The sequence below is a fragment of the Drosophila biarmipes genome, chromosome X, assembly GCF_025231255.1.
Source record: "Drosophila biarmipes strain raj3 chromosome X, RU_DBia_V1.1, whole genome shotgun sequence".
NCBI classification, from domain to species: Eukaryota; Metazoa; Arthropoda; class Insecta; order Diptera; family Drosophilidae; genus Drosophila; species Drosophila biarmipes.
In genome coordinates, this window is record NC_066611.1 from 9357043 (window position 1) to 9381874 (window position 24832).

At 43.6% G+C, this 24832-nt stretch overlaps 2 protein-coding genes across 9 annotated transcripts in view; both read right to left on the reverse strand.

The window, feature by feature from the left end:
- Nucleotides 1–212: 212 nt before the first annotated feature.
- On the reverse strand, nt 213–6994 carry LOC108026671 (WSCD family member CG9164). 2 transcript variants are annotated; one of them, XR_006368145.2, is made up of 6 exons: nt 6517–6994; nt 3672–3824; nt 2775–2901; nt 2339–2707; nt 573–1202; nt 213–502 (listed from the first exon to the last, which is right to left on the reverse strand). XR_006368145.2 is itself a non-coding variant. In XM_017097722.3 (5 exons), exons 2-5 carry the CDS (start codon nt 3804–3806, stop codon nt 880–882), a joined length of 954 nt encoding a protein of 317 aa, XP_016953211.1. In that variant the 5' UTR covers nt 3807–3824; nt 6517–6994; the 3' UTR covers nt 213–879. The 2 variants fall into 2 exon arrangements, 1 of the variants encoding a protein (XP_016953211.1); XM_017097722.3 differs by having other exon boundaries at nt 213–1202.
- A 1633-nt stretch (nt 6995–8627) lies between these two features.
- The window catches only part of LOC108026301 (pneumococcal serine-rich repeat protein), a 53954-nt gene continuing 37749 nt past the window's right edge, over nt 8628–24832 (reverse strand). For 3 of the 7 annotated variants that reach the window (XM_050889242.1, XM_050889238.1, XM_050889236.1), the window contains exons 3-17: nt 24533–24736; nt 23565–23672; nt 23370–23510; nt 23153–23305; nt 22604–22734; nt 22430–22513; nt 21651–21804; nt 21170–21570; nt 20215–20556; nt 19655–19874; nt 18250–18456; nt 15904–17246; nt 15215–15843; nt 13312–13661; nt 8628–13233 (exon numbers count right to left, since the gene is read on the reverse strand). In XM_050889242.1, coding sequence (XP_050745199.1) covers nt 12349–13233; nt 13312–13661; nt 15215–15843; nt 15904–17246; nt 18250–18456; nt 19655–19874; nt 20215–20556; nt 21170–21570; nt 21651–21804; nt 22430–22513; nt 22604–22734; nt 23153–23305; nt 23370–23510; nt 23565–23672; nt 24533–24736 — 5352 coding nt within the window. In that variant the 3' untranslated portion in view covers nt 8628–12348. The remainder of the gene's footprint in view (nt 13234–13311; nt 13662–15214; nt 15844–15903; nt 17247–18249; nt 18457–19654; nt 19875–20214; nt 20557–21169; nt 21571–21650; nt 21805–22429; nt 22514–22603; nt 22735–23152; nt 23306–23369; nt 23511–23564; nt 23673–24532; nt 24737–24832) is intronic. The other 4 variants (XM_017097211.3, XM_044092868.2, XM_044092867.2 and 1 more) reach the window with 3 other exon arrangements.

Sequence of the window (24832 nt, forward strand, 5' to 3'; positions counted from 1 at the left end):
TCCGAAAGTTGTTCAAGGGATGTATTTAAAGCTCTTAGGATGTCCTGAAAGCTCGTAAAAGCAATCCAGGACTTTTCCAAGTCAACCCTTCGTGTCTCTGTTCATTTATTCCCGATTTCTTATTCCCAAAAGCTCCGAAAAGGGCAAAAGCTCTAAGGACCTGCAGATACCACTCCGAAATTCCCACCCAAAAATAAAACAACCACGAAGACTTAGTTTTTAAATCCACTTCATTGTTTCTCTTTCGATTTGTTTTTTGTTTGGTTTTCGTTTTTGTACAATTATCTAATACGTTCCGTTGTTTATATTTCACAAGTTATTGTAGAGTCGTGTATAAAACTTTTTACAAGGATAATCTAATATGGGAGCTCAACGCGGCCAAAGGATAAGTTGCGGATGAGTTGAGTCGAGTCGAGCCGAGTTGGGTGAGCGATGAAGCACAACATGGCCTATAATGAATTTCATAAATTCGTTCAGGAATCATAATACCTTGTTGTATAGCCTATACCAAATACGTACAAACATATATCAACCTAAAGTTATGCGTCTATATAATATAGTATATATCATACCTAAAGTGTAAACAAAAAAATTTGAACTAATGCGCCAAAGCGAGCAGCAAACGATCGGGAATCCGGCCGGGGTGGAAAAACGCGTCTATGCATGGGGGCACTACTAGCTACTGCAGACTCCCAGTGAGATCTATGGTCCTACGCATCGTGATGAGCTGGTTGATGACTCCTCGACTGCAATTCCGTTTGCATTATGCTTCGGTGTTGCCGTTGTGACTTCTGTCCGCTTTCCTGGTATTGTTGGTGGTACGAATTCGATTTTGCCCCTCGTTGCCCGGTTTTTTTGTATACATCGGATGGCCTTGCCCTACGGCTCCTGGCGCCCCAGCAGGCCGTAGACGATGCGCCGCCGGCTCTGCACCTCCGCCCGCATGGCCTCCGTGTACGGATCGAAGGAGAGCAGCCGCTTCTTCCGCCGGAAGATGCCCTCCTTGCGCATGATGGCGCACCGCATCAGCTGCTCGTTGACCGGGAACTGCAGGAACTCCAGGATCGAGCGCAGCTCCCGCTCCGTGTGCTGCACCAGGTCGTCGTAGAAGACCACCTTGATGCTGCCCGTGAAGTTGCGCGCCCAGCTGAGGTTCATCACCTCCCAGCCCTTGAGCTTGTTGCTCACGAACTGCTGCCAGTCTGCAATGAGATCGTAGGGACAATTCAGTATTTGATATATCAAAGTTAGGTATGTAAATCTATAGGTAAGGAATGTGCCAACTCGAAAACTTATAAAGGTCATATGACACATGTTTGGGGTTCTACTAACTGATTAAGTTTCTTTTAAAAAGGCAAAGTATCTTATGAATTTATATCTATATGTACGTATCTATGCTTAAGTTTAAAAGCAAGTGTCATATGGCCATTACGTATACTAAAATAAGTTTAACTAAAATTAGAAAGCGCTTTAAAGGTCCAACATTTTTAAGCCATCGATTGAATTTGTAATCTGGCATATTAATATTATTTATTAATTTAATTTGAAGGCTTAAAATGAAAACTTAGTATACTACTTTGATAATATCAGTGTGGAATAAAATCATCCAACTTTTATGTGCTAAAAAAAATTGCCAATGTATAGATTCCTTTAAAATCGAAATGTAGGTTAAATTTAAAATGGTAAAATATTAATATATTTTCTACATTTTTTCTAAAGGGTCAATGGGAACATCCATATTGGAAGATCCCAAAAACATAAAAGAAACCATGGAGATTTTATAAAAATCTCAAAACTTATAGAGAAGTCTTTATAAATTTAGATTTGCTTTAAAATGGTTACACTTTAACCTTTTTTTTAATAAATAGGGCTTCAAAAGTAAATACTATAACAATAAGAAGGGCCAATGGACCTGGAGTTCTCTTAATAGAAGTTTCCAAGATCATAAAAGAGCCCAGGAGATTTTTAAAAACATGAAAACTTAAGGGGCAGGCGTTATAAAATTCAGTTTGATTTAAATTGGTGAAATGTAAATACTTTTAATATTAAAAGGCCTTTAAATTGAAATTAAAAAAGTCAAATCACTATAAAAGAGGAAAGGCCCAATGGAAACAGCTTGTTCTCATTTTGGAAGATTTTAAGATCGTAAAATATCCCAAGATCATGCAATACATTTACCCTAGAATCTGAGGTTCAGATCGACTAATCAAGACGAAGTTAATATTAGGTACTTAGACTAGTACTAGAGCTGGCTTAACATTTTCCAGTGCCTAATTGTCGTAATTAGACCTAATTAGTTAGTGACCCCGTGCCAGTGAGGCACATAGCCGGAACGTACATTTCCCCTTGGTGCGCTTGTAGCGATCCGGCGAGGCGAAGCCGATGTGACCGCCGCTCTGGCGATTGAACTCGGCGATGATGGCCTTCTCCGGGTCGCGGACGAGGAGGATGGCCTTCGAGAAGGGGGCCCACGCCTTGCTGCCCCACTCGTGGGTCTTCACCAGCAGCACCGAGCTGTTGCAGACGTTCTCCGCCGGAAAGCCGGTCTTCAGCAGGCCGTAGTCCTTGTAGATGCTGCCCGTGAGGATGCCGGTGGACTGCTGCAGCAGGTAGCGCAGCCAGGTGTTTCCGCTGCCCGGAAAGCTGGCCAGCGCCGTCAGAGCTGGCAGGGATTGCAGTGCGGCGCTGACGTCGCTGGGCAGGGCCGCTGGGGGGTGGCAAGGGGTCAAAGGGTTAAGGCACGACATTATTAGCTTCACCCCCTCAAAACTCACTGTAGAAGTCGGCCTTGTAGTCCGCGTAGATTGGAAGATCTCGATTTATGTACTTCAGTTCGCGACACCAGCGTATCGTCATCTTGCGGCTGGGCATCGGGAACCGAGGACTATGAAAGCTGGGAAACTGCGGAGGGGAATGGAAAAATACTTAAGTGAAAGGGGGTTTTATTTGAAGAATATCGTTTGAAATATCTAGGAAACTAAAATACTAAATACTAAAATGCTTGCTAAGCTAGATCATTAGGTAAATGTACTTAACTTGAAGAAAACGTTTTTAGTTTTGAGTGAATAATCTTTATAATTTATAGAAAAATCCCTTTTGTTTTATAAACTGTTTAAACAGCATATTACAAATATTCAAAAAGATTTTTAATGATAATTAAGAAGGCTTTTTTATTTTCAGCTATAAATGTTAGTCTGGCAAAAGTGGGCTGTATTTTTAATGACGTTAGTCATCCTAGAGCTCTGACTTCGTACTTGGGAAGTGCTACGAATATTTTGGTACATTTATAAGGGAAATTACTTTATGGCATTTTATTTTACATTCATTAAAAAGCTACTCCAAAACAATTCATTTAAAATTTATTTTAATATTTTATGTAGGTCTGTTAAAAGTCGGCGGAACGTTAGTCATCTTAGTGTTCAGCTTTTGTATGCTTGCTAACCTCATAGGAAAGCTTTCGAATCTCTTGATACTTTTCACAATCAACGACAAACTTTAATAGCAAAATGCCAGTACTTTTAAGGACGCCTGCATTTTATAGATTTTATCCGGCTATTTTCGTACATTTTCCTTGGAATGCCAACTGCTACACGCCACATGCCCCTTCCACTTGCCACTTGCCACTTCACTCTCGAGCTGCCGCAGCGTAAAATTGGAAATTCGTGACTCACCTCGGCGAAGCGTTCGATGCGCGGTCTTTTGGGATGCGAGCCGGGGATGTTGTTCATGGAGAGGAACAGGACGCCGCCGATGTAGATGATGATGGTCGCCGAGACACCGAAAAAGCGCCAGCCTTGTAGTGCCATATCGCCGTCTTTGCATTACTGAAAGCGAGATTATCGGGTTTATTGGCTGCGGTGGCATTCTGCTCCCGAGCCCCGCTCGTTTATGCAGAAAATAATTCAAATGAACATGTTCGCATTAATGAAGCCAATTATCTGTGCCCCCTGGCCGAAAGACAAGAGCGGAATCAATTTCGGTTTATGTTTTGTTGATTTTGTTATGACAACGAAACAAACGGGCGGGGGCCAGAGGAGCCATGCCGCGAGCTCTCACTTGGCCAGCTCGACTAACCTGGCCCGAATGGGCGCATTTCGGCCCCCGTTCCGACTCCCTTGGTAACCCCGACAGGCCGACTTTGCGACAGTCCGCCAGTCGGTGACTCTTGAGTTTGGCTTGCAAGTGAAAATTGAGAAAAAGCAAAGCCAGCCTGGAAGCACGACAGGGGCATACTCTTACTTAATGTTCGGGGGCCTCAAATGATTGATAGCTTGTCCTCCCCATTGATAAAGGTATCCGGTGACTGATGGCCAATAATAGCACAGCCCAAAATCATTAGGGGTTGCGAAGAGGGCTGTTGTTACCAGCACAGGTAGCCATGAGAACTAATTTTGGCAAATTGAACAAATCTAAAATTACAAAATAATTGTATTTAACGAAATAATACCTTTTAGAAGACAGAAGAAAATATTTCTACTATTTATACGCTTTAATACACAGAAATAAAGTAAAAGTAATTTAAATATTTAACTAAATATATCGTCACAAAATACTTATAAATTTAAATACTGTGCCAGTGCAGAAATGCATAAGCATTAACTCTCCTTTCTCTGCATAATTGCGCTTAAGAGACTATTAAATAAATATCTCAGGATCTGCATTCAGGTTGAATGCAGCGGCTTTTGAGGGGAGAGCCTTTCAGACAACGATGAAAGATAATCTAGACCTGTTCAGATATGAAAAGACTTACCCTGGAGAACACTTCTTAATAAGGCCTTAAATACCCCTCGAAAAAAGGGCATCGCGGCGGGCCGCGGGGCAGGAGAGTGAAAGCCTTGTCATGCCTTCAACGGAATTCCTTGGGCTGCATAAAACGCTCACGAAATCCGCAAAAGGACACCCCGTCACACACACTCTGCGGCACACATACGCACACACATGCGGAAGACAAGCAGCTAAATGCGAAAATTTATGCAACAGCTGGGCAGAGGCGGCGAGGGGCGTTCGAGGGGTCCTCGTCCTTGGCCCAAGGGATCCGAGTTCGGCTCCTGAGCCTTGAGCCCGGCGCCTTGGGCCTCCAATAACCCCGAAAGCCCCACTGGATCCCGGCGGAAAAGCCACTGGATGATGATATAAGATACGGCGCTCCACCCCCGGAAGAAGCGCGGAGCACCAAAGAGCACCCCGGAACTTCTTGAGCCACCCACCCCAGCCACGGTGGCGGTGCTGAATGGTGGTGGCCCAAAAACTAGTTCAGCGCCGAAACAAGACGCAAACAAAAACAAAACCCAAGGCGGAAAAAAGGAGAGCGGCATAAAAAATAGGAAAGCGGACGGTACACTGGGGAAAATGGCAAGTAATTTTGATAGCATTCATTTTAAAAGTGAAAAAATCCTAAAAAAGTGTTATAAATGAGTTGACAAAATTTATTTGAGGCATGAATATGTTATCAAACTATATTAAACTAAACAAGTTTTTAAAGTCTTTAATATCCAATTTTGGGAACTTGTTCTATGTGTTTGACTGACAATAGATAATACCTACAAATTATATAAACACTACAAATATTTTTTTATATGTTTTGCTCTTTAAACAAGGAAAAATTCGTTTTAAACTGTAGTTAAAACTTTTTTAACTAATTGTTTTTTACAAATATTTAGCCATTGATAAAAAATTAAATCATAAAATTAAATCATAAATTAAATCATAAATCATAAAATCTTTAACATAAAATTTTCTATTTCCTTTTTTTTATTTCTATTTTTTTCGACTTACATAAATATCTACATAATTAATAAACACTAAAAATGTTTTAAATATTTTTTCCTCCATAAGCAAAGTAAAAATATTTTTGAAACTGTAGGTAAAAACTTTCCCTCGCTTATTTTTCTCTGTGCACTATTTCCCATGTTGTTCCTATTTTTCCCAGTGCATGCAAGCGACTATATAATGAAATGGCTCGGCAGCCGCAAAAGGGAAATAGAGAAATATCATAAAAAATGGGCACCACAAGATATGCGGGGCCCTGGGCTGGCGGTCCGAAGGGGTTCGCTGAGGCCGAGGGCTGGCAATAATTTGATTGTTTTGCGGCATAAATCAGACAAAAGCCACGCACATTAGCGCAGCACAGCAGAATATCTGACTAGCTGACTGGCTGATGGCATCGCAGGTGGGACGAGGACCCAGCCCACGGGTTTACATAATGCCTGGGAACCCCTTCCCTTAGAAAAGGGGAGCTCACACCGCCCCCGCAGCCCCACACCCCACCATCGACGACCCCCCATAAATATGCATTTTGATTGCGAGACCAAAGCCAAACAAATGTGCAGAGTAATCAGAAATAAGCACATCGTCGGCGCAAGGCCTGAGATCAAATAAACAATAGGTCGGCCGAACGAATGCGAACAGCGCTGAATGGTACTTTCCGCATTTTTTTGCACATCGTTCCCATTTATTTCGCACTCTTCAATGTAAACAACTAATTTCGGAGCTCCTCTGCGGGCATGTTGGACTTACCGATAGCGATTCCGGATCCTGGGCCCGATTCCCGCCGTGCACACGCCCAGAATCCCAGCTACATGTCAACCGAAAAGTTCGCAATCCTCGGAGCTGCTGATGAATGAGCTGGGCGGGGGGAGTCGCAGGACTCACAGGACTCGCAGGACTCCCATTCGCGGCGATACGCTTTTAAAACACCGAGCACACATGGAGAACGGAACCAGGGCCAGGCAAACACTTACACTGGGCGCACCGTAAAAAATCACAGAAAAAACAAACAAAATCCGGCAGCAACAACAATGGCCAGCCAACAGGGCCAAACAAACAGAACGGCAGCAGAAACAAATGTGAACTATTTATTTGTGCCACTCGCAGCGGTCCACACGTCGTATGCGCAATGTTTGGGGCGCAGTCGTTGTTGCCGCTCGCTGCGAAAATGCGGAGCGATGTGCGTGCTGCGAGTCCGAGAATTTCTGAATTTCTGAGGTTCTGAGTTTCTGAGTTTCCGAGTTCCCGAGTGGAATCCACAGCAGCAGCTGCGGCAACCTCAGCATCGCGCATCGGGGGATGAACGGCGAGCTTTTCGGCGGCGTTGCCACCGCCGCAGCCGTAAGCTGTAAGCTCCGCCAGCCACCCCTTTTCGCCATCCCCGCCGCCGTCAGCTGGTGCTTTTCCCGCGCTGTGCGCAGGCGGCGAACTCCGCTCCAGGGCTGCTCCATATGGAGCTTCCCCGAACGCCCCACAGGTGGCCATCGCCCTCTTGAACTTCCTGGAAAACTCCCCAAGAGCGCCAAAAGCTAGACGATTTCAAATGTTACATTTTTGCTCTTTCATTTTCGCTTACATGCTCTACGTAATTTTAAAAAATAAGTAAAGAATGGCAAAAATGGCACGCAAAATTAACTTAGAATTATATACATATATATGCCCAACCTTTAAGTAAAATTACAACCTCTCCAGAAAACTACAGGAGAGATGTGCTTAGGCTGGGCAAGTGCAACATGTGACAGTCAACTTTTCCAATAGATTCTACGAAGGGCCGTTCTCCCGTCCGCATGCGAAATTAAAAGATGACTTACATCAGGCATATTTACAAATAACGATAAAGATTTTAAAAAATTAAATATTCCCTAAAGTAATGCGGAGCGTTAGCAGAGGTCGCAAGCTGCTCAAAACAGTCGGTCCCATAACTGTACGCCTAGATTTGGCCAAACCACGACCAAAAAACCACTAAAAAGTGAGCATTTTTGGCCGAAATCTAAATCTCAAAAAATCCTGATGCACCCCCTTACAAAAAATGAAAAAAATTTAAAAAAAATAAAAATTTCCTAAAGTGATGCGGATTGTTAGCAGAGGTCGCAAGCTGCTCAAAACAGTCTGCCTTTTGGCTGTACGCCTTGATTTGGCCAAACCACGACCAAAAAACCACTAAAAAATGAGCATTTTTGGCCGAAATCTAAATCTCAAAAAATCCTGATGCACCCCCTTACAAAAAATGAAAAAAATTTTAAAAAATTAAATATTCCCTAAATAGATGCGGATCGTTAGCAGAGGTCGCAAGCTGCTCAAAACAGTCGGTCCCATAACTGTACGCCTTGATTTGGCCAAACCACGACCAAATAACCACTAAAAAATGAGCATTTTTGGCCGAAATCTAAATCTTAAAAAATTCTGATGCACCCCCTTACAAAAAATGAAAAAAAATTTAAAAAAATTAAATATTCCCTAAAGTGATGCGGATCGTTAGCAGAGGTCGCAAGCTGCTGCCTTTTGGCTGTACGCCTTGATTTGGCCAAACCACGACCAAAAAACCACTAAAAAATGATAATTTTTGGCCGAAATTTAAATCTAAAAAAATCCCCCTTACAAAAAATGAAAAAAATTTTAAAAAATTAAATATTCCCTAAAGTGATGCGGATCGTTAGCAGAGGTCGCAATTTGCCCAAAACAGTCGGTCTTTTGGCTGTACGCCTGAGGTGGCCGAAAAAAGTTAAACTTTGGACTTTTTTATATGCCATATTGATCTTAAACAAAATTATAATTAACTGGCAGGGAAGATAGAAAAATTTGTCTCAACCTTTAGATCTGTTCCCCTTATAAAAGACCCACCCAAATAAAATGCATTCCTAGTCATTTTCTCTTTTATTCAAATACGTTTGGTTTGCTTCGATTTTTCTTTCAATTTTCACCTTGCTTGCACGGGGTTTTACTTCACTTGCATCGGTTTGTCGTGGTTTCATTTAGTGTTCGTACTTGGGTTCGTATTATTCTGCAGCAACATCATACCTTGTGGTGAGTAAAAGTTGATATGATGTAGATTTGGCACACTACAAAGTAACTCGCAACCGAAGGCAAGTTTGTTGTCGTTTTTTTCTTAGGTATTTCACTTTTATTTGCGCTTCTTTAACATGTGCTAATTTCTTTGTTCGTTTTTCTTTTTGCTTGCTTGGGGTTTAGTTTTCATTTAGTTTAGTTTAAATTATCTTTTGCGTATAATTTCACTATAAGTACATTCTGTTTTAGTATTCGGTCAACATTGCGAAATTAGCAATTAGGAGAAAAAAAAATAGATGTATTTATACATTTATATAGGAATTTACTCTAGACTCGTGGGGCTCATTATGCGCTACCTTAAACTAATGTACAAAAATATCAATAACTTAAGGACGAGCAATTTAAAATTTAAAATCAACAACGACAACAATCCGCGATGTGGTATTCAATGCAATATAGTACAATACAGAGTGGGTCAAAATCGGTCATCGGTTCGTCTCATCTCGTTAAAAACAATCGATTAAAATAATGATCCATATACATAATTGACTCACAGAGCTTTTCGTTGGCTGACAACAATTGAACCGAGCGTGAGTGGTACGTAAGAAATCAGCTAGATATACGTGGGCTTGTATTACACATATTTTGGGGATCGGGAAAAGGGCCTATATAATGGGTGCCTGGCTAAAGGGTACATCGATCGATGATTATATGACGGCTACCTCCTGGTCGATAACACTTTCTTGTTACGGCATTATTATCATTAAACTTGCTAGGTTTTCCTTTTGTGTTTACACGTTTTTCGTTTTCATAAAAAAGAGACAAAAAAACATTTCGTGGTCCCTGGCGTATGTAATTCAATTTAAATGGCTTTCCTTGGCTTTCGAACTTGGCCTCTTCAACAAGGGAACCCAATAAACGACTAAATCAAAATCTTATAGAGTTACTTCTGCTCCAATTTCTGGCTGTGTCTTGAATTACATAAGTGTTGTGCTTGTCGTTCGTCTTATTACATTTAGTTGGACTGCTTTGCTGGCTGTGACCCATTTAAGTTGTTGCATCGAGTGTAATTTTATGTTCGTAGTTTGAGAATTCCTTGAGAATTCCTGGTTCCTTGAATTACAGATTTTGTGGACTAGTTGGTGGAGAAATTTTGTTTGAACGGGAAAAGCGATTTTTCATCGATACATCTTATTTCTTGGGGAGATATTCGAAAGGCTTAAAAGACATCCCCTTAAAAATATATACAATAAAGGGCGTAAAAAGATTTTAATTAACTGCAGCAATCAAAAAAGGGTACTTAGAGCCATTTATAATCGATAAAGAGAAGCAATCGATCTTACAAACAGTATTTCCTTTTAGAATGTAATGGAATAAAATTATAATTTAAAATTAAATAACAGTTTCACAACGATGAAAAATAGTTTCCCCCTTCAAAAAGTATTGACTTTAGAGATCAATCGCTTCTTATCTATGCTTTTAAGGGAAATTATCGATAAAAATTGATTTTCATCGCAAATTTCTATGTTCCCCACCTGAGAAACAGTTACTTGTGTAGATATAGTATCTTTGGGGATGACTTCCTCAGCTTTCCTCACTTTGTTTGTGTTTGTGTCTCTTGTGTGTGTGTGGCTTAGTGCGCTTAGTGCAGTACGATAGTTATCGATAGCCAAAGATAGCCAGAGCGATAGTAAGTGGCTTGAGTAGAGTACAGCTTAACACCCTCTTTGGGGCTAGTTAAAACTACGAAACTCTAGAGTTGGGTGTCTAACGTTTCTCTACGGACTCTACCGTCTGATTGATTAGTGAGAGCGTCTAGGGCCTGGCTAGTAACTGTCTTTAGTTAAGCGATTAGTTCAGAGTAACGATAAATCAAATCAAAAATCAACAACAATCAACAATCGTGTTTCTTGTCTACACATGAAGTCTTGAGATACATTCTCTTTACATCGGGGGCGGTGCGATGGACTCGATTCGGTTTCGAAATAGATCTTGAACTGCACTAATCTACTTAAGTGCTAGAGTTGCTCTTCTTATAGCGAGATAGTGTCTCTAGTTAGTGGGAAATCGGGAGCAGGAGGTCAGAGGGCAAGCGTGAGATCAGGTGAACGAAACCGAATGGATGCAGGGGCGTTGAGGCTTTGGGGCTCGAGGGGTCGAAGGGGCTAGTCTAAGTTTTTCGATAGGTTCGACTAACGCTTAGATAGGCTTAACAGCTCGAACCGAGGGTGTTCAACAAGTAAATCGCTAATCTATGCATATTATAGGCTCTATATTTAGATATTCGTATGCGGGTGTATGCCTTGTGTATGTGTTTGGTGTTCCTGTTTGTTTGTTTGTTTGTTTTTCGAAATGGGTTGGCCTGTTCTATTTCAAAACATTTGTCCGATTCGATTAGTATTTAAAATGTTTCTTAAATAGTTTTCTATATAAGTTATTAAAGCTTTCGGTTTTCATTACACTAGTTCATATATAGATATATAACTATGTATATTTCTGTGTATATATGTACGTACTTAAAATATATATGTATATATATGTTCCATAGTCTCTAACAATAAGAGGTATATACATCTGTAGAGAGACCCATGCCCCCGTCGTCCACGAACTAAACGAGCAACAGATCAATATTCCGATTTGGGTTCAGATCGAGATGATTGGGATGCGGATGCAGATACACAAATGCAGATTCGCTTGCAGCTTTCAGATACAGATACATACAAAATGAACAAACATGCACATCATGGCATGGACGTTTTTTAGGACGGTTTAATGTGGGAATTATCTTCTCTTGTTTTTTTTTGGCACACACACACACAAACACTCCCTCATAGAGTCACGCAAGTCTTTAAAAATTTCGGGAAAAATATGACTAACAATCTTTAAACTTATTCGGAACAAGAACATTACCAACATCATAGTAAAACTAACAGTTAAGACAACTTACGGAAAACCTAATTGAATGATCTAATCCAACCAATTTTGTAAGAAGTTTCTCACACACTCATGACTTTTACCGAAGGGTAATCAATTCTATAGGGACGAAATTTCCCCTGGTTACCATCTTAGCTAAGAAAACGTTAAAAACCGAACCTTTGGCTAATAATATTCATCTGTGCTTGGGCACTTAGTAGGGATAATGATTAGGACAAGAACGCAATGTACGAAAGCGAAAAAAATCATAATTGGAACAGGGCTGGGAACACTCTCTGGCTATTTGTGTGTTGTTTCTCGGTTTTAGTAGTAGTTGTTTCCGTTAATTCTACATTTCTTTTATATATATATATATCTCATTCGGGTTTTACTTTATTCGTGTATATCTGTATATATATCGATTTTTGCTGGGGGGTTTCGTTAGGGCTAAACATATATAGAATATAGATCTATATGTCCTCACATATCCTTAGTTTTGTATATCATTTATCATATCATATACCTAGTTCTTGTACCATGGTAATACTGTCCAAATTCCATTGCTTATTGGTTGTCAGCGGTCTGACTTGCTTCTGGCTGCGATTGGGATGGGAATCGGGAACTGGTTGGGTCTAGACTTAGATTTGGTCGTGATTATAGTTCTCAAAGCTTGTCTTTATCACGGTCGATGCTCATTGCTTTAAAGATCCCGCGCCCGATGCCGTAGCGCAGGTTGAACTGATCCAAGCTGGACGCCCGTGGCCGCTGGCTGCCGCTCTGGTGTCCCGCCGATGTGGATGTGGACCCACCGCCGCCGGAGCCAGACGCAACTGTCGAGCCAGTTGGGTCCATGGAGCCGCTGACCGACCTGGCCAGCTGCTCCTCCATGTCCGTCTCACTGAACTCCGTCTCCGTGTCGCTGAACTTCCGGCGACGCCGCAGGAACGTGCTGCAGTGCTTCAGCTCGCCAAGATTGTCGGAGAGGGAGTGACCACGCTTGCGCTCCTGCCGCTCCATCTCGGCGGCCAGCATCTGCACCTCCCAGTCGTTGTGTCCCGCCGTTCTGCCGCCACCGTCGTCGTCCAGATCCTCATCCTCTCGAGAATGCCGCGCCGCTGGATCCTCTTCCTCCTCCTCGTCGTCATCCACATCGGCCATGTTGATCTTGCTGGACGAGGAGCTCGAGCTGGAGCTCTCGCCAATGTCCAGAATCACGCTGTCCGACAGGCGGGCCAGGTTGCCCGTAACATCCGCCACCATGACGGCATTGCTCGATCCACTCCCGCTGCCCAGGCTGTCCGCTCCGCCGCTCCACTCGCGATAGCCACTGCTGCGGCCACTGCGCCCATTGCCCTGACCAGAATAGAAGCTGGGATGGCTTTGGGCGTGGCGGGAGCTCAGGGAGCCGGGTCCTCCGTAGTAGCTACTCGGGCAGTTCAGGGCGTTCGCCGAGGCCGCATGATGACGACTCGGACCTGGCGATATGCTGCGCCTGCCACCCTGGATGGGCGGTGATGAAGTGAAGACCGTGTCCAGGGAATCGCCACGCTGAAAGAAGGCAAGAACGGAATAAGTTAAAAGTTACACTAAATTTCAAGTTGCATGTTACTATGAACCCAAACTCACCATAAACAGGAGCTCCGCTGAAGATCCCGAACTGCTGTTGTCCTCCTCGGGCGGCTCATCGTCGTCCACCGACAACTGGGACATCTTCTCGCGCTTCGGTCGCCTGCTCAGTGGCAGGACCAAGGCGGAGGAGGACGCGGATGTGGATGCCACTGGGCCTGAGGTCTTGCCCTCTATGGAGCGCAGCTTGAGCTGCAGCTGGGCAATGATTGCATCGCGTCGTCGCACCTCGCCCGCCATGCTGGAGAACTGCGTCTCGAACTTGGAGTGCATCTCGTTCATGTGCGTCTTGATCACGTGATTGATGCCGCTCAGGATCTGATTGAAGTAGTCCTGAGCCTCCGGGAAGCCTTTAAGTGCAAGATCACACATCGTTGTGAGTACGTGGAACAGTGAATGTGGGCGGGATTACAGAGAAGGGTACTTTGTGTCTGGCGAAGGTGAGTTTTGCATTTTTGGTGAGAGGACATTCAAAATTATTTTCCAGAGTTTTACTACATCAAATCAGGCTGTGGGTGTTAAAGCGTTTTTAGCACTACATACTTATTTTAGTACTCTGAATCATTTACGTGTCAGCTTTAACTATCAAGTACAGTTGACTTCGAGACACGAAGCTCTAAATACCAATGCAAATGTATGGATTTTGGGTGACGGTAGTTTAGTTTTAGTACTAACAAAAGGACAGACAAATTAGGAATCAGAAATATGTATTGTACCATTTGCATTGGCATTAATACATACGTACATCGTCGACAATTATTTACAAATGCCACGCATTCTCATTCAATACCATTACCATACAAGTGTCGTACCGGCTCCGTCAAAAGCTCAGCTCAGGTCTCTATACAGTAATCGTATATATACACACGATCGTATTCTTTGTGGTTTGATTATTTATACTTATTTACAAAAGCAAAGGCAAAGTGTTGCTGTGTGTTCTGTGCTGTTTTAGTTGCATGCTCTTTGGGACTTAAGCATCCATCATGGCGTCTGTTTCATTCCATTTCGTTCCCAAAGCGTGCGTGACTGTACTTCCGCACATCAGCTGAAAAACTTCTCCGATCTAAGCACATTCCGTGTTTTTAACATTGATAACCATTATTTACTTTTGTGGACTTGAGCTTTTTTGATTTTTGGGTAAAACCTTTAGAAGGTGTGGGTTAAATATGCAGGTACAAGGAAATAACTCTGTGGGAGAATTACCAAAGACTCTTAACGATGTATTTTACAGACCCTTTCAAAGGAAAAATAAAAGCTTAAATGATTTTGAGAATACAAGTGTTTAAGATGTTAGATGTTACATTTCGTGTTAGAAATTAATGTAGAAACTATTAAAAAAGGTAGAAATAAAATAAATTCACAAGGACTATCAATATAAAAAAGTATATTATCTATAGATCATGGACATATGAGATAAAAGTATTTAAGTGCAATGCCAAAATAGAATATCAAAATTTGTATATTTCGTTAAGGAGTCCTGTATCAATGGTAAATTGGGTATTACAAAGTTTATAAGTTTCTAGCGGTATTTGTACAGTTTATGTAAAGCGTTTCAATCATGCAAAAAGTTAGGTTATGTCGAGATCAAAGCAGTGGCGAGAGAAGAAGGTTAGACGAATAGGTCGAAGGAGTGTTGGAGAAAGCATGACAAAGCGAGAGAAAGTTCTTATTGTACGAATATGGGTGACTCGCATACATGCGCAGGTGTGTGAGTGTGTATAGAAATATGTTCAAATAGAGAGAGAGAGATAGAGTTACATAGTGAAAGTGTGTTTTTCGAACAGAAGAAATTCTGGGTGGTGTCAAGCGTTGCATGGCATTGCTCTGGTTCTGTTTCTGTTTGTGGCTTCTGTTCTCGATCTGGTTGCTGTATGCGAACTCGATCTGAAGCTGATATATTTACCTTCGAGCCGGGGCCCTGGACCCGCTCCGCCCATGGTCGCACTGGTCGTGTTCTGCCTGAGCTGCAAATTCAAATTCAAATCAGTGGTGGACTGGGCATGGAGGATCTGATTCGACGACGATGAGCACTCGACGACGTACGAGGCGGATGTGGATGCGGACGCGGATGCCGAGGCTCCAACCGCTGAGGCGCTGCCAACGCCGCCAACGAGTCCGCGCCCGTTTCCGTTTCCGTGGCCGCCCAACTCCCCCTCCCTCTGAAGCTGGGCGGGAAACGCGAAGCTCTCCTGCGGCGAATTCGTGGGCGTTACCAACGTCAACGTCGGCGACCAGACATTCGCCGCCTCCGATCCCAGCGGAAGTGCAACTGCACCGGATGCGGGAGCCAGCGGAACTGAGACCGGCACTGGTACCGGAAACGGAAATGCCACCGCCGGCGGAGGACACGCATACGCACTGTTGCCCGCCCGGGATATCGAACTCGGATTGGCACTGTTATCGTTCATCGAAGCCGCACTTGTACCGCCACCGTTTCCCGAACCGCCACCGTTTTTATTATTATTAACCGAACCGATCGCCGCAGCACCGCCGAAGGGAGATTCCACCTCCTCCTTGGCACTGGCGGGCGGGCTGGAAAGAGTGGAATGGAAGGTTACACTCTTCAAGAGCTTACTGTGCCTAGCCACGTACCCTTCCAAGGTCGGCTCCGCCGGCAGGCCCTGGCCCTTTTGGCTGGCGCCACTGGCGTTGACCTTCGAACCCGCCTCCTCCTCCTGACCACCGCCCATCTGGAGCTTCTTGAGTATGCTCTTCAGCTTGCGCCGCTCCATGGTCTCATTGGATTCGGGACTTAATGGCAGGGGTACGTACTGCAACTGGCGCGAGTTGCTATCCGAAGCGGATGCGGAAGCGGAGGCGGACGCCGATGCGGAGGCGGAAGTATTGGTCGATATCGAGGTGGAGCTGGTGGTCGACTCGTAAGTGCTGAGGAACTGCGAATAGATGCCGGAGGTGTCGCTGTAGCAGCGATACAGCGACTCCGTGATGGGCACCTTGCTATCCGGCCCGGACTTGGAGCAGTCCAGGCTGAAGCTGCGCGTCTGGAGCGCCCTCTCCAGCTCGGCCAACTTCTGGCGCTCGTTGAGGATCTTCAGGCGCTTGACGAATGGCAGACCACAATACTCCGGCGAGAGATCGAAGACGCTCTGGTAGAGCTTCCTGCGTCCATTGCCGCCCAGTTCGGTCAGTTCGCCGTCAGGCAGGTGCTGCTCCGGCTTCTGGAGACGCAGGCAATCCCTCTTGGCCGCAGTGCTGGCCATCTGGTTCACCTGGCCAGCCGATGAGCCCGTTGTGCTGGACGAGCTTGGCCCCTGTCCCTGCCCCTGATGGGTGTGATGGTGGTGATGATGCCCATGTCCGTGCCCGTGCCGTGGCGATCTCGAACTGTTCCTGGCGCTGTGGTGACGGGGTCGCGGATGCGTCTCCATCTGCTGGGGTATGTTGCTCAGCGAGTAGTTCTTCAGCGGCGAGGTCAGGTCGTCCGGCGAGCAGTTGGTCAGGCTCGTGTAGCTGGAGGACATCAGGGTGGCCAGCTTCAGCTTGGACCACGGCTTGATGGGCGTGCCATCGGTGTCCGTGTCCGACTGCAGGGGCGTGGCCATCCGGTGACCGGGCTTGACCACCCGCTTCGATATGGTGGCTATGCCGGAGCCAGCTCCCGATCCCAGTCCAGCTGTGGCTGCCGGTTCCTCGGACGTGGCATGCTTGGCCACCAGGGCCAGTGACTTGGGCGGCTCCTTCTTGGCTATGGCTCCGGTACTCGGACCCGGCGAACTGCTGGCTCCTCCGCCGCCCTGCAACTGCTGGATCTTCTGCTTGAACGACACCTTCATGATGGGCTTGATCTGGGCCACCGTCAGCGATTGTCCCGGCGCCGAGATGCCTCCACCATTTAAGCCGGGAACCGATCCTCCTGCCTGGCTGGACGCAAAATGCGAGTCTATCTTGCTGCTGATATTGGGCGGCGTGTTGACCTGGGTGGATTCATCGGGTTAGGTGCAAGTTTAGAAAAAGAAAGATGGTTAGTTTCCATTAATAGATGAGCAAAAACCAATGAATGATGAGTCCTTTTCTCATACTCCTGTTAAATCTTGAGAATCGATTATATTTATCAAGTGAAATATATCCTCACTAATATTCCTGTTAACCGGAGGATGAGAAATCAGTCGTGCAACTGTTTACCAGATAACATTAACCTCAAATATATGTATATTTTATTCCAGAATTTTCTGTAAATTCTTTAGATATTTGTAAAATCAAAAAGATCTAAACTATGTGTCTAAAAAAAAAATTCCTATAAAAAACTACAATAAAGTTGACGGAAGGATAAATTTTAACACTCAGACTAAACTAACTTTTTGTTAACTTTTTTTTTGTTTAAGTTAGATGAATTCCTAGTAGCATATTTCTCAATTAGAATGCGAGCTTGCTTAAGGGTTTTTCAAGATTTCAAGATAAAGTCAGCGAGAGGTTAATTTGTAATGGTCCAGTTAAACAAACGTTTGTAAGTTAAAGGTATCTAAAAGTTATTCCCCATAGTATGTTGGGAAGTTTAAGATCTGCATGTGTTCGGGAAACGTAGATTTCTGGGTCTTGATTCCTTTATTTGGAGATTTCTTTTTATCTGAATTTTTCATATAAAGAACTAGTCCGAAGTCGGTATAATAGTTACATTGAAGTTGACAGGAGGATACATTTTACCACTCATACTAAGCTACCTAATTTTTTTAACTTGGGTGAATTCCTCAAAAAGGTTATGAGCTTCCTCAAGGTTTTTTCAAGAGCTCAGACTAAAGTTAGCGAGAGGTTAATTTGCAATACTACGGTTAAACTAGCTTTGTTAATCTGAACGTTTTTTGCCAACTCGTATGTAAGAAGTCTAAGATCTGCGAGTGTTTGGGAGATCTAGATCGCTGGGTCTCAATTCCTACATCTGGAGATTTCTTTTCATTTGATTTTGGTTATGTTTTGCTTTACCATGACGACGCCGGGTTCGGCGGCGTTTGCCTGCGGCTCGTTCTTAATTTTCAACTGCTGCAGTCGCTGGATCAGGGGAAAGCCTTCGCTGAACTCGCGTTCGGGCTCCTCCTGGATCGATTCCTGCGGCGATAACGTACACGTTACATGTGAGTGAGGTGGAGATTTCTGTGGTGGTGTGGACTTAACAGCTCGCTCTTCGCGATCCTAGTGCAAGACACATAAAGACACATACAAAACTACTGTTTAGGAGCTGGGGATAATTACATACAACACGAATTTCTGGATCGGGCGTTAATCATTTCGGAAGCTAAACCAAGGTAAAACGATAAATGCCAAAGAAATCATGACTTAAGTGAGCAATGTCAGCGATAGTGTCCTCTGTACTCTGTTGGTTTTCCTGCTACTGAACTCGTACCTCACGGAATGTCTGCATAGTTCCATTTGTAAATCAAAAGTTGGGAATAAATGTATGTTTTCTAAGCGGAAGCAGGGGTCTATTGAAAGCGTCTAGATAAGCTCAAATCAGTTACATTTACAAAACAGCCCTTCTATGGTCTGATGATCTTTCCCTAGAAATAATTATCAGATTTTAGGTTATGGTAAAGATTGTTGTACACAGAACAACGCGAATTCTTCAGCTCCAGGTGTATTGCGTTAAAGTATCGAGTTGCCAATAAGTATGTACATAATTTGAAAACTATTATATATAATAAGGTACATTAAACCATTAGTCACATGTTGTTTTCTCTAAGTGGGTTAGAAAGAAAATGTATTGGAAAACAGATTTTCCTGACTTCTTTTCTGTTGATTTTTTTTTCCACAGCCAGCTAAAGCCTTAATTGCGTAACGTGCTCGATTGCAATGATGAAGATCTTTGGAACTACCACATTTACTCTGGGCGGATCTGAAGGTGCACTAACAACTTGTACAAACTGCATTACAATATGGAATCGAAACATTGTACACATATGTGGGCAAGTGTGGGTGGGTGGATGTCGACTATAAGAAATCAGTATCTCAGATACAACAGGCTTCGCACTGTTTTCCATTAGGCTGTTTGTGTTTTTGTGGGCGTGTTGGTTTGTTTTTCCATTTGTCAAGCTCTTCATTCAATGCTCTGTTTTGTTTGTCTGCTTGTGGCGAAAAACCATTTAAAGCCTTGTGGGTGAACTGTGGGTGGAATGCGGGTGTAATGTGGGTGTGGCTCTGGTGATGGTGGGTGGAAACAAATGTCGAGCAATGGTGAAGTGGTCGGAAGTGGGTGAAAAAACCAAAGGAAAAACCAAAAGAGCTGTGTGGTTTCTGGTGACTCGGTGGCTGTGACTGTGACTGTGGCTATGTGGCTTCTGCCGCAGGTGGGTGATGCCGTGGGATGGGATGGCTTCGCATCTGGCCAACTCACCTGCTTCTCCTTGAGCAGCCGGAGGCGCTGCAGCAGCGGCAGCCCCGCCCCAATGGGGCTGGGCGTCTTGTCGTGCAGCTCGTCCTTGGCCTCGGCACTGTCCGCATCCTTTTCGTCCGATCTCACGCGCGACATGCGCTTCAGCAGGATCTTGCTGCCGCGGGGCGAGGTGTTGTGCAGGGGCTGCATCTCTAGGGATTCGTCGCTTTTCCGCGAGGTCCTGGTGGTAAATAAAGCGAATTTCTTTGTGAGAACACTTAAATAGAAACGCAAAGTGAAGCTGGAAAAGTCAAGGCGCGGAAGTCAAAAGGGGGCTTGAAGTCACTTCTAAAGGTGCTGGAAAGTATGCTGTAAAAAATATAAGGTGGCCTACTTTTGAACATGGTCTAAACGGACTTGATTGTTGCATACTTTTCGACACCTTTGTTAAATTAAAGGGATATTTTGGATTCAACTTTGTATAACTCTCACTTCCGACTTTAATTTGTGCATTTTTGATATGATTTTCAATTTTCAAACCCATTTAAGTAATATTCAGTTCAGTTTTTTCTAAACCCCACCTGGACTTCTTAAGCACATTCCGGAAGCCCTTGACGTCGTGCTTCAGCTTGTCCACGATCTTCTTGGAGGCACTGTTCTCGCTGCTGTCGCTCTGGTGCACCTGGCCCTGGTGGTGGGCCTGGTGGTGGTGCGGATGGGCCGCCGCATAGGCCGCCGCCTCCTTGTCGCTCTGGGCCTTTGCGTACTTCTTGTTCACGCAGCGCACCTCCATCAGCCGCTTGCGACCCAGGGTCTGCAGGATCTCCTGGGCGTCGGGATAGTCCTTCATGGCCGCCAGCACATCCTCGCGGGACAGGGAGAAAAGCTCCGAATAGCCCACGGACCGCACATCCGCCGTGCGTCTGTAAGAAGGGAAAAGGGAAGCAAATTAGAACTCTAAATCTGAAAGCAAATGCAGCTGAAGATGTTTTAGTTTAAATATTAAATATTTATTATTATCACATAATCACAACAAACATTTTAATAGCATTTATAAATTGATGAAATAGACAAACACTTTCCAAAATTATGGCACAAATTAAATACTAGGTTGCCATGATTTGAATAAACCAAATTTAATGAAATATATTTTACTCTCTACCATCAAAGTGTCAAAATAAAATGAATGATTGCATACTCATCGTCACCTTAACAAACGATTTAAAGTTATTGGTTTAGATAAAAAAGAAATAAATAAAATTGATTTAGTTGTTTAAAAGCGGTCACACAATCTATTATTTATATGCCATGCATAGTGAAATAATTTACTAAAATTAATGAAATGAATAATTACTTTTCAAAATATTTAAAACAAAACCAAAAATGTTAAAAAGCAGTTTTTGTTTGCCATGAGAAGATAACTTTCTACTTTTGTTAAAAATATAAAATTACAGGGAATATTAAGCAAAGAACATCTTAAAATTGTCTCTAGAATAAAATTCTCTAAGACAGTGGATCAAATAAATATTCACTCACTTGTTCAGCCCGTCCAGATTGAGGATGCCGATCTCGCCAAAAAAATCGCCGGCCTTCATGGTGGTGAGGACCTTGCCCGTCTCGCTGAGCACCTCCAGGATGCCATCGGCGATGATGAACATCTCGCGGGCCACCTCGCCCTTCCGGCAGATGGAGTCGCCCGGCGTGAAGATGTAGGCCTTCATCTTGAGCACGAGATCGTGGAGGAACTCGGGCTGGCACTCTTGGAAAATGGTCACCTTCTTCAGCACGCTGAGGTTGACATGTAAGGCCAATTCGGTTTTCAGCTTGTCGGGCAGGAGGCCCAAGGCGGTATTGATGTCACCGCCACCCTGTATCCTTCCGCGGGACCAGCTGTAGTCGTACCACCGCAGCACGCGACGCTTCATCCCCCCGGGCACCTGCGAGGATACGGCAAGGATACGGATATGGGTTGGCCAATTGACAGGGCACTCGTCTGCGACCTCGTCCTCGCACTCACCTTGTGGTGCCGCATATACGTCTTGGCCCCATCCAGCAGGCGCTCGAACTCCAGGCGATTCGCATTTCGGTTCGTTATCACATTGCCCACTTGGCCCACAATGGTGGCGAAGATAAAAACACCAATCAAATAGCTAACGATCGTAAAAATATATCTGCAAGGGAGCAGTTCAGGGAGTGGCAATCAATTAGCAGGGCACAAAATCGAAGCAAGTGCCGAGGAGAACGAGGGTGGTTCAATTCAATTAGAGGGCCTTTTTCTTTAAACAGTTAAGATATATTATTGAGTTTTTTAAATGTTTTCCCCATGGGAGACATATATTTGGTGAATTTAAACATTTTTAAGCAAGAATTAATTTTTTTTACTATTTTAAGATTTAAAAAAACACAATAAAAATATATCCAAACTTTATAAATCCTCAATATAAATATTTTAATGACCCACTCATTTTCTCCTTTTCAAACACTTTCTGCAAGCGCAATCAAAGTTTTCGAAAGCTCATAGTGAGTTTAATAAATTTAAGTTGAAATTATTTCAATTTCCTTTTGGCAAGTACACAAATATCAATGAAACTGTTCTAGGCTGTCGCACGCTTTCGAAAACTTTGATGCCAAACGCTTTTTGGGCGGCAGAATGCAACAGATAGATTGGGAACTATAAGAGTGAAACACCAAGGCAGACGAATCGGTGGACAGCCCCCAAACAAGTTGCATGATATTCGCTGAGTTTGATTGACCTTGCTAGATGCTTAGTTAGGTGGACTTAAGTAATGATCGTACCCATAGCTAGAGCCGAACTGAAGCAGGCGCGATTTAATGCCTCGCCTCGGAATTGATCGAGGGCCGTCCACCGAAAAGTTCGGTCTGATTGGTAAAAGGTAAGTGAACACAGGAGCATAGCCCCCAGATTTTCAATATTTATACTTATGTTCACACATATTCATTCGTACTCACTCTGCATTCGTCTCGGGCGTGGGCAGGTCCCCAATGGTCGTCAGTGTCAGGGTGGACCAGTACAGGCTGCCCAGATACTTGCGCGTCAGGGTGGCATAGTCCCCGGGTCGATACGGGTAGACCCAATCGCCCTGTGGGCCCAAGGGGGTTAATGGAGAGGGTTGTCAGTATAAGTAATTGTAGATTTAAAAGTAAAACAATTAAAGAGGCCCTTGTATTTTGAAAACATTTTGAAAGTATGCTGTATATAAATAAATTAGACTTCTCTATACAAAATGATTAATGCTGCATACTTTGAGACACCTTTATTAATGGTTTTAAGCACCTCGCGATTTTGTAATATTTCTTTATTTTTTTAAGTTAAAGAAAAACAAGTTATTCAAAAAATTATTCATCAATTTTAAATTTGAAGTAAATAAAAATTGCATAACAGCAAATTTATATTATATTTTTAATTACAAAAATTAATAATGAAACAGATTTATATATTTAAAAAAAGGCTCATACTCAAAAAACATTTATTCACTTTGTAAAATTCGTATTTCTCACCTGAAAACCCTCCGCCTCGGAGAGTAAAAAATAGAAACAACCGAACCAGTGTGCCAGTATTAACAGGATATGAATTAGGTTAACAACGCGCCATAAATTTGGCCAAACTGTTCTACTTTCTACGATGTAATAAAATCTCACAGATCGATAAACCTGCAAAGGCAAGGGCCGGCAAAATAATAACCATATTGATAATCCCAAACCGCTAATTACTGACTTTAAAAAAGCGCGTAAAACGCAAGAGCGGATGTGTGCCCATCTTGAGCTGCAGCAGATCCAATGGTATCAGCGCAATCATATCGAAGATGAAGTCGCGCGAGTGAACATAGTGGCAGGCCAGCTTCCTGTCATCGTATACCTAAGCGAGTGGAAAATAAATGCAAGTCCTGCTTATCCAATATTCAGTACTCACCATGAGGCCCTGCTCCAGATAGCCTGTGCGTAATTGAACTATTATATCTAAGATAAATACAACATCTGTCATCGAATCGCAGATGAGCCAAAACGTGGGCACAGATTGCTAATAAAAGAGAAAGTACAAAAAAATAAAGAAATGTACTTTGAATATTTTAAATCTATTCGAAAAAGAAAGACCAAAAATATACTAAATATTTGAAGGGCTAAAGTTTTTCCTAAAACACAATCAGCATGGCTGGCTATTATTACATTGGGCCACCTCCCTTTCGGTGTAAAACAGAAAGTCACATTAAGTGAAAAGGCCTTTCCAGGCTGCCTGTGCGCCTATTTTTACGGCCAGGTCAAGGGCAATTAAAACGGGAATGCAGTTGACAATTGCAAATGTGCGGGCTAAAAACAGGATGGGAACTGCGGCCTCAGCTACAGGCTTTTGTGGCCGGGTTAAAGGTCACCGCAGTCAACTTTGTTTACCCAACCGTAGCCAGTTCTAATCTGATGACAAACACCAGCTAACTGGGCCATAAGCAAACATTTGCCCAGGCCAGCCTGCGTGTCTTATAATTGAGTCATTACAAGGCAAAGAAGGGGAGCAAACAGATAAAAAAAGGGAGCCCTTTTTTGGACAGGTGGCCCCCAGATGCTCTTTCCCCCAGGTACCTCTCTTTGTAAGGCCCCCCAAAAAAAAGGGCGCTGTGCCCGGCAATGTGCCCAGTCAGAGGTTCATTATATGGGACCCAACTTCCATTACAGCCAAAACTCTTTGAGCATAATGGCCAACGGGTGTCGCCTTACACAAAGGACGAACCAAAGGCCTGACCGCTTCGCTTCCGAAGGGCAAATGGGAAGTGGCAAACGGCAAGTGGAAGGTGTAGGGTTTTAGGCGACGAACCAAAATAACTGAGTACAAAAAAGAGTGGGGGGGGGGGGGGGGGGGTAAAGAAGAAAACGCAGCGGAAAACTCACCTGCAGTTCAGGAAAGCTCTGCCTCACAATTAGGGTCCATAGATTATATAGAACACATACAGTTAACATCATTAACCAATAGAAGTAAAAATTTTCATCTGGATTAACAACAGATCGTCGTTTCTGCAGATAGCGTCGTCGTCGTTTGACACTCTTGTCGACGTCACCAGAGGCACTTTCTGAACCCGTGTCTTCAACAGTTTCCTGGGAGGTAACAAATAATACATTAATCAGAAGGTTAAGAAACTGATTAGTGGCTTAAATAACAATTTAAATATGGTCCAATTATCCCCATTTTTC

Bases quoted from the DNA above. Each gene is read 5' to 3' on its own strand.
- LOC108026671 (XM_017097722.3), bottom strand. From the start codon at position 3,806: ATGGCACTACAAGGCTGGCGCTTTTTCGGTGTCTCGGCGACCATCATC. The intron at 2,708-2,774 runs GTGAGTTTTGAG...GCCACCCCCCAG, and splicing joins CTACAAGGCCGACTTCTACA to CGGCCCTGCCCAGCGACGTC. The intron at 1,203-2,338 runs GTACGTTCCGGC...ATCTCATTGCAG, and splicing joins CAAGCGCACCAAGGGGAAAT to ACTGGCAGCAGTTCGTGAGC.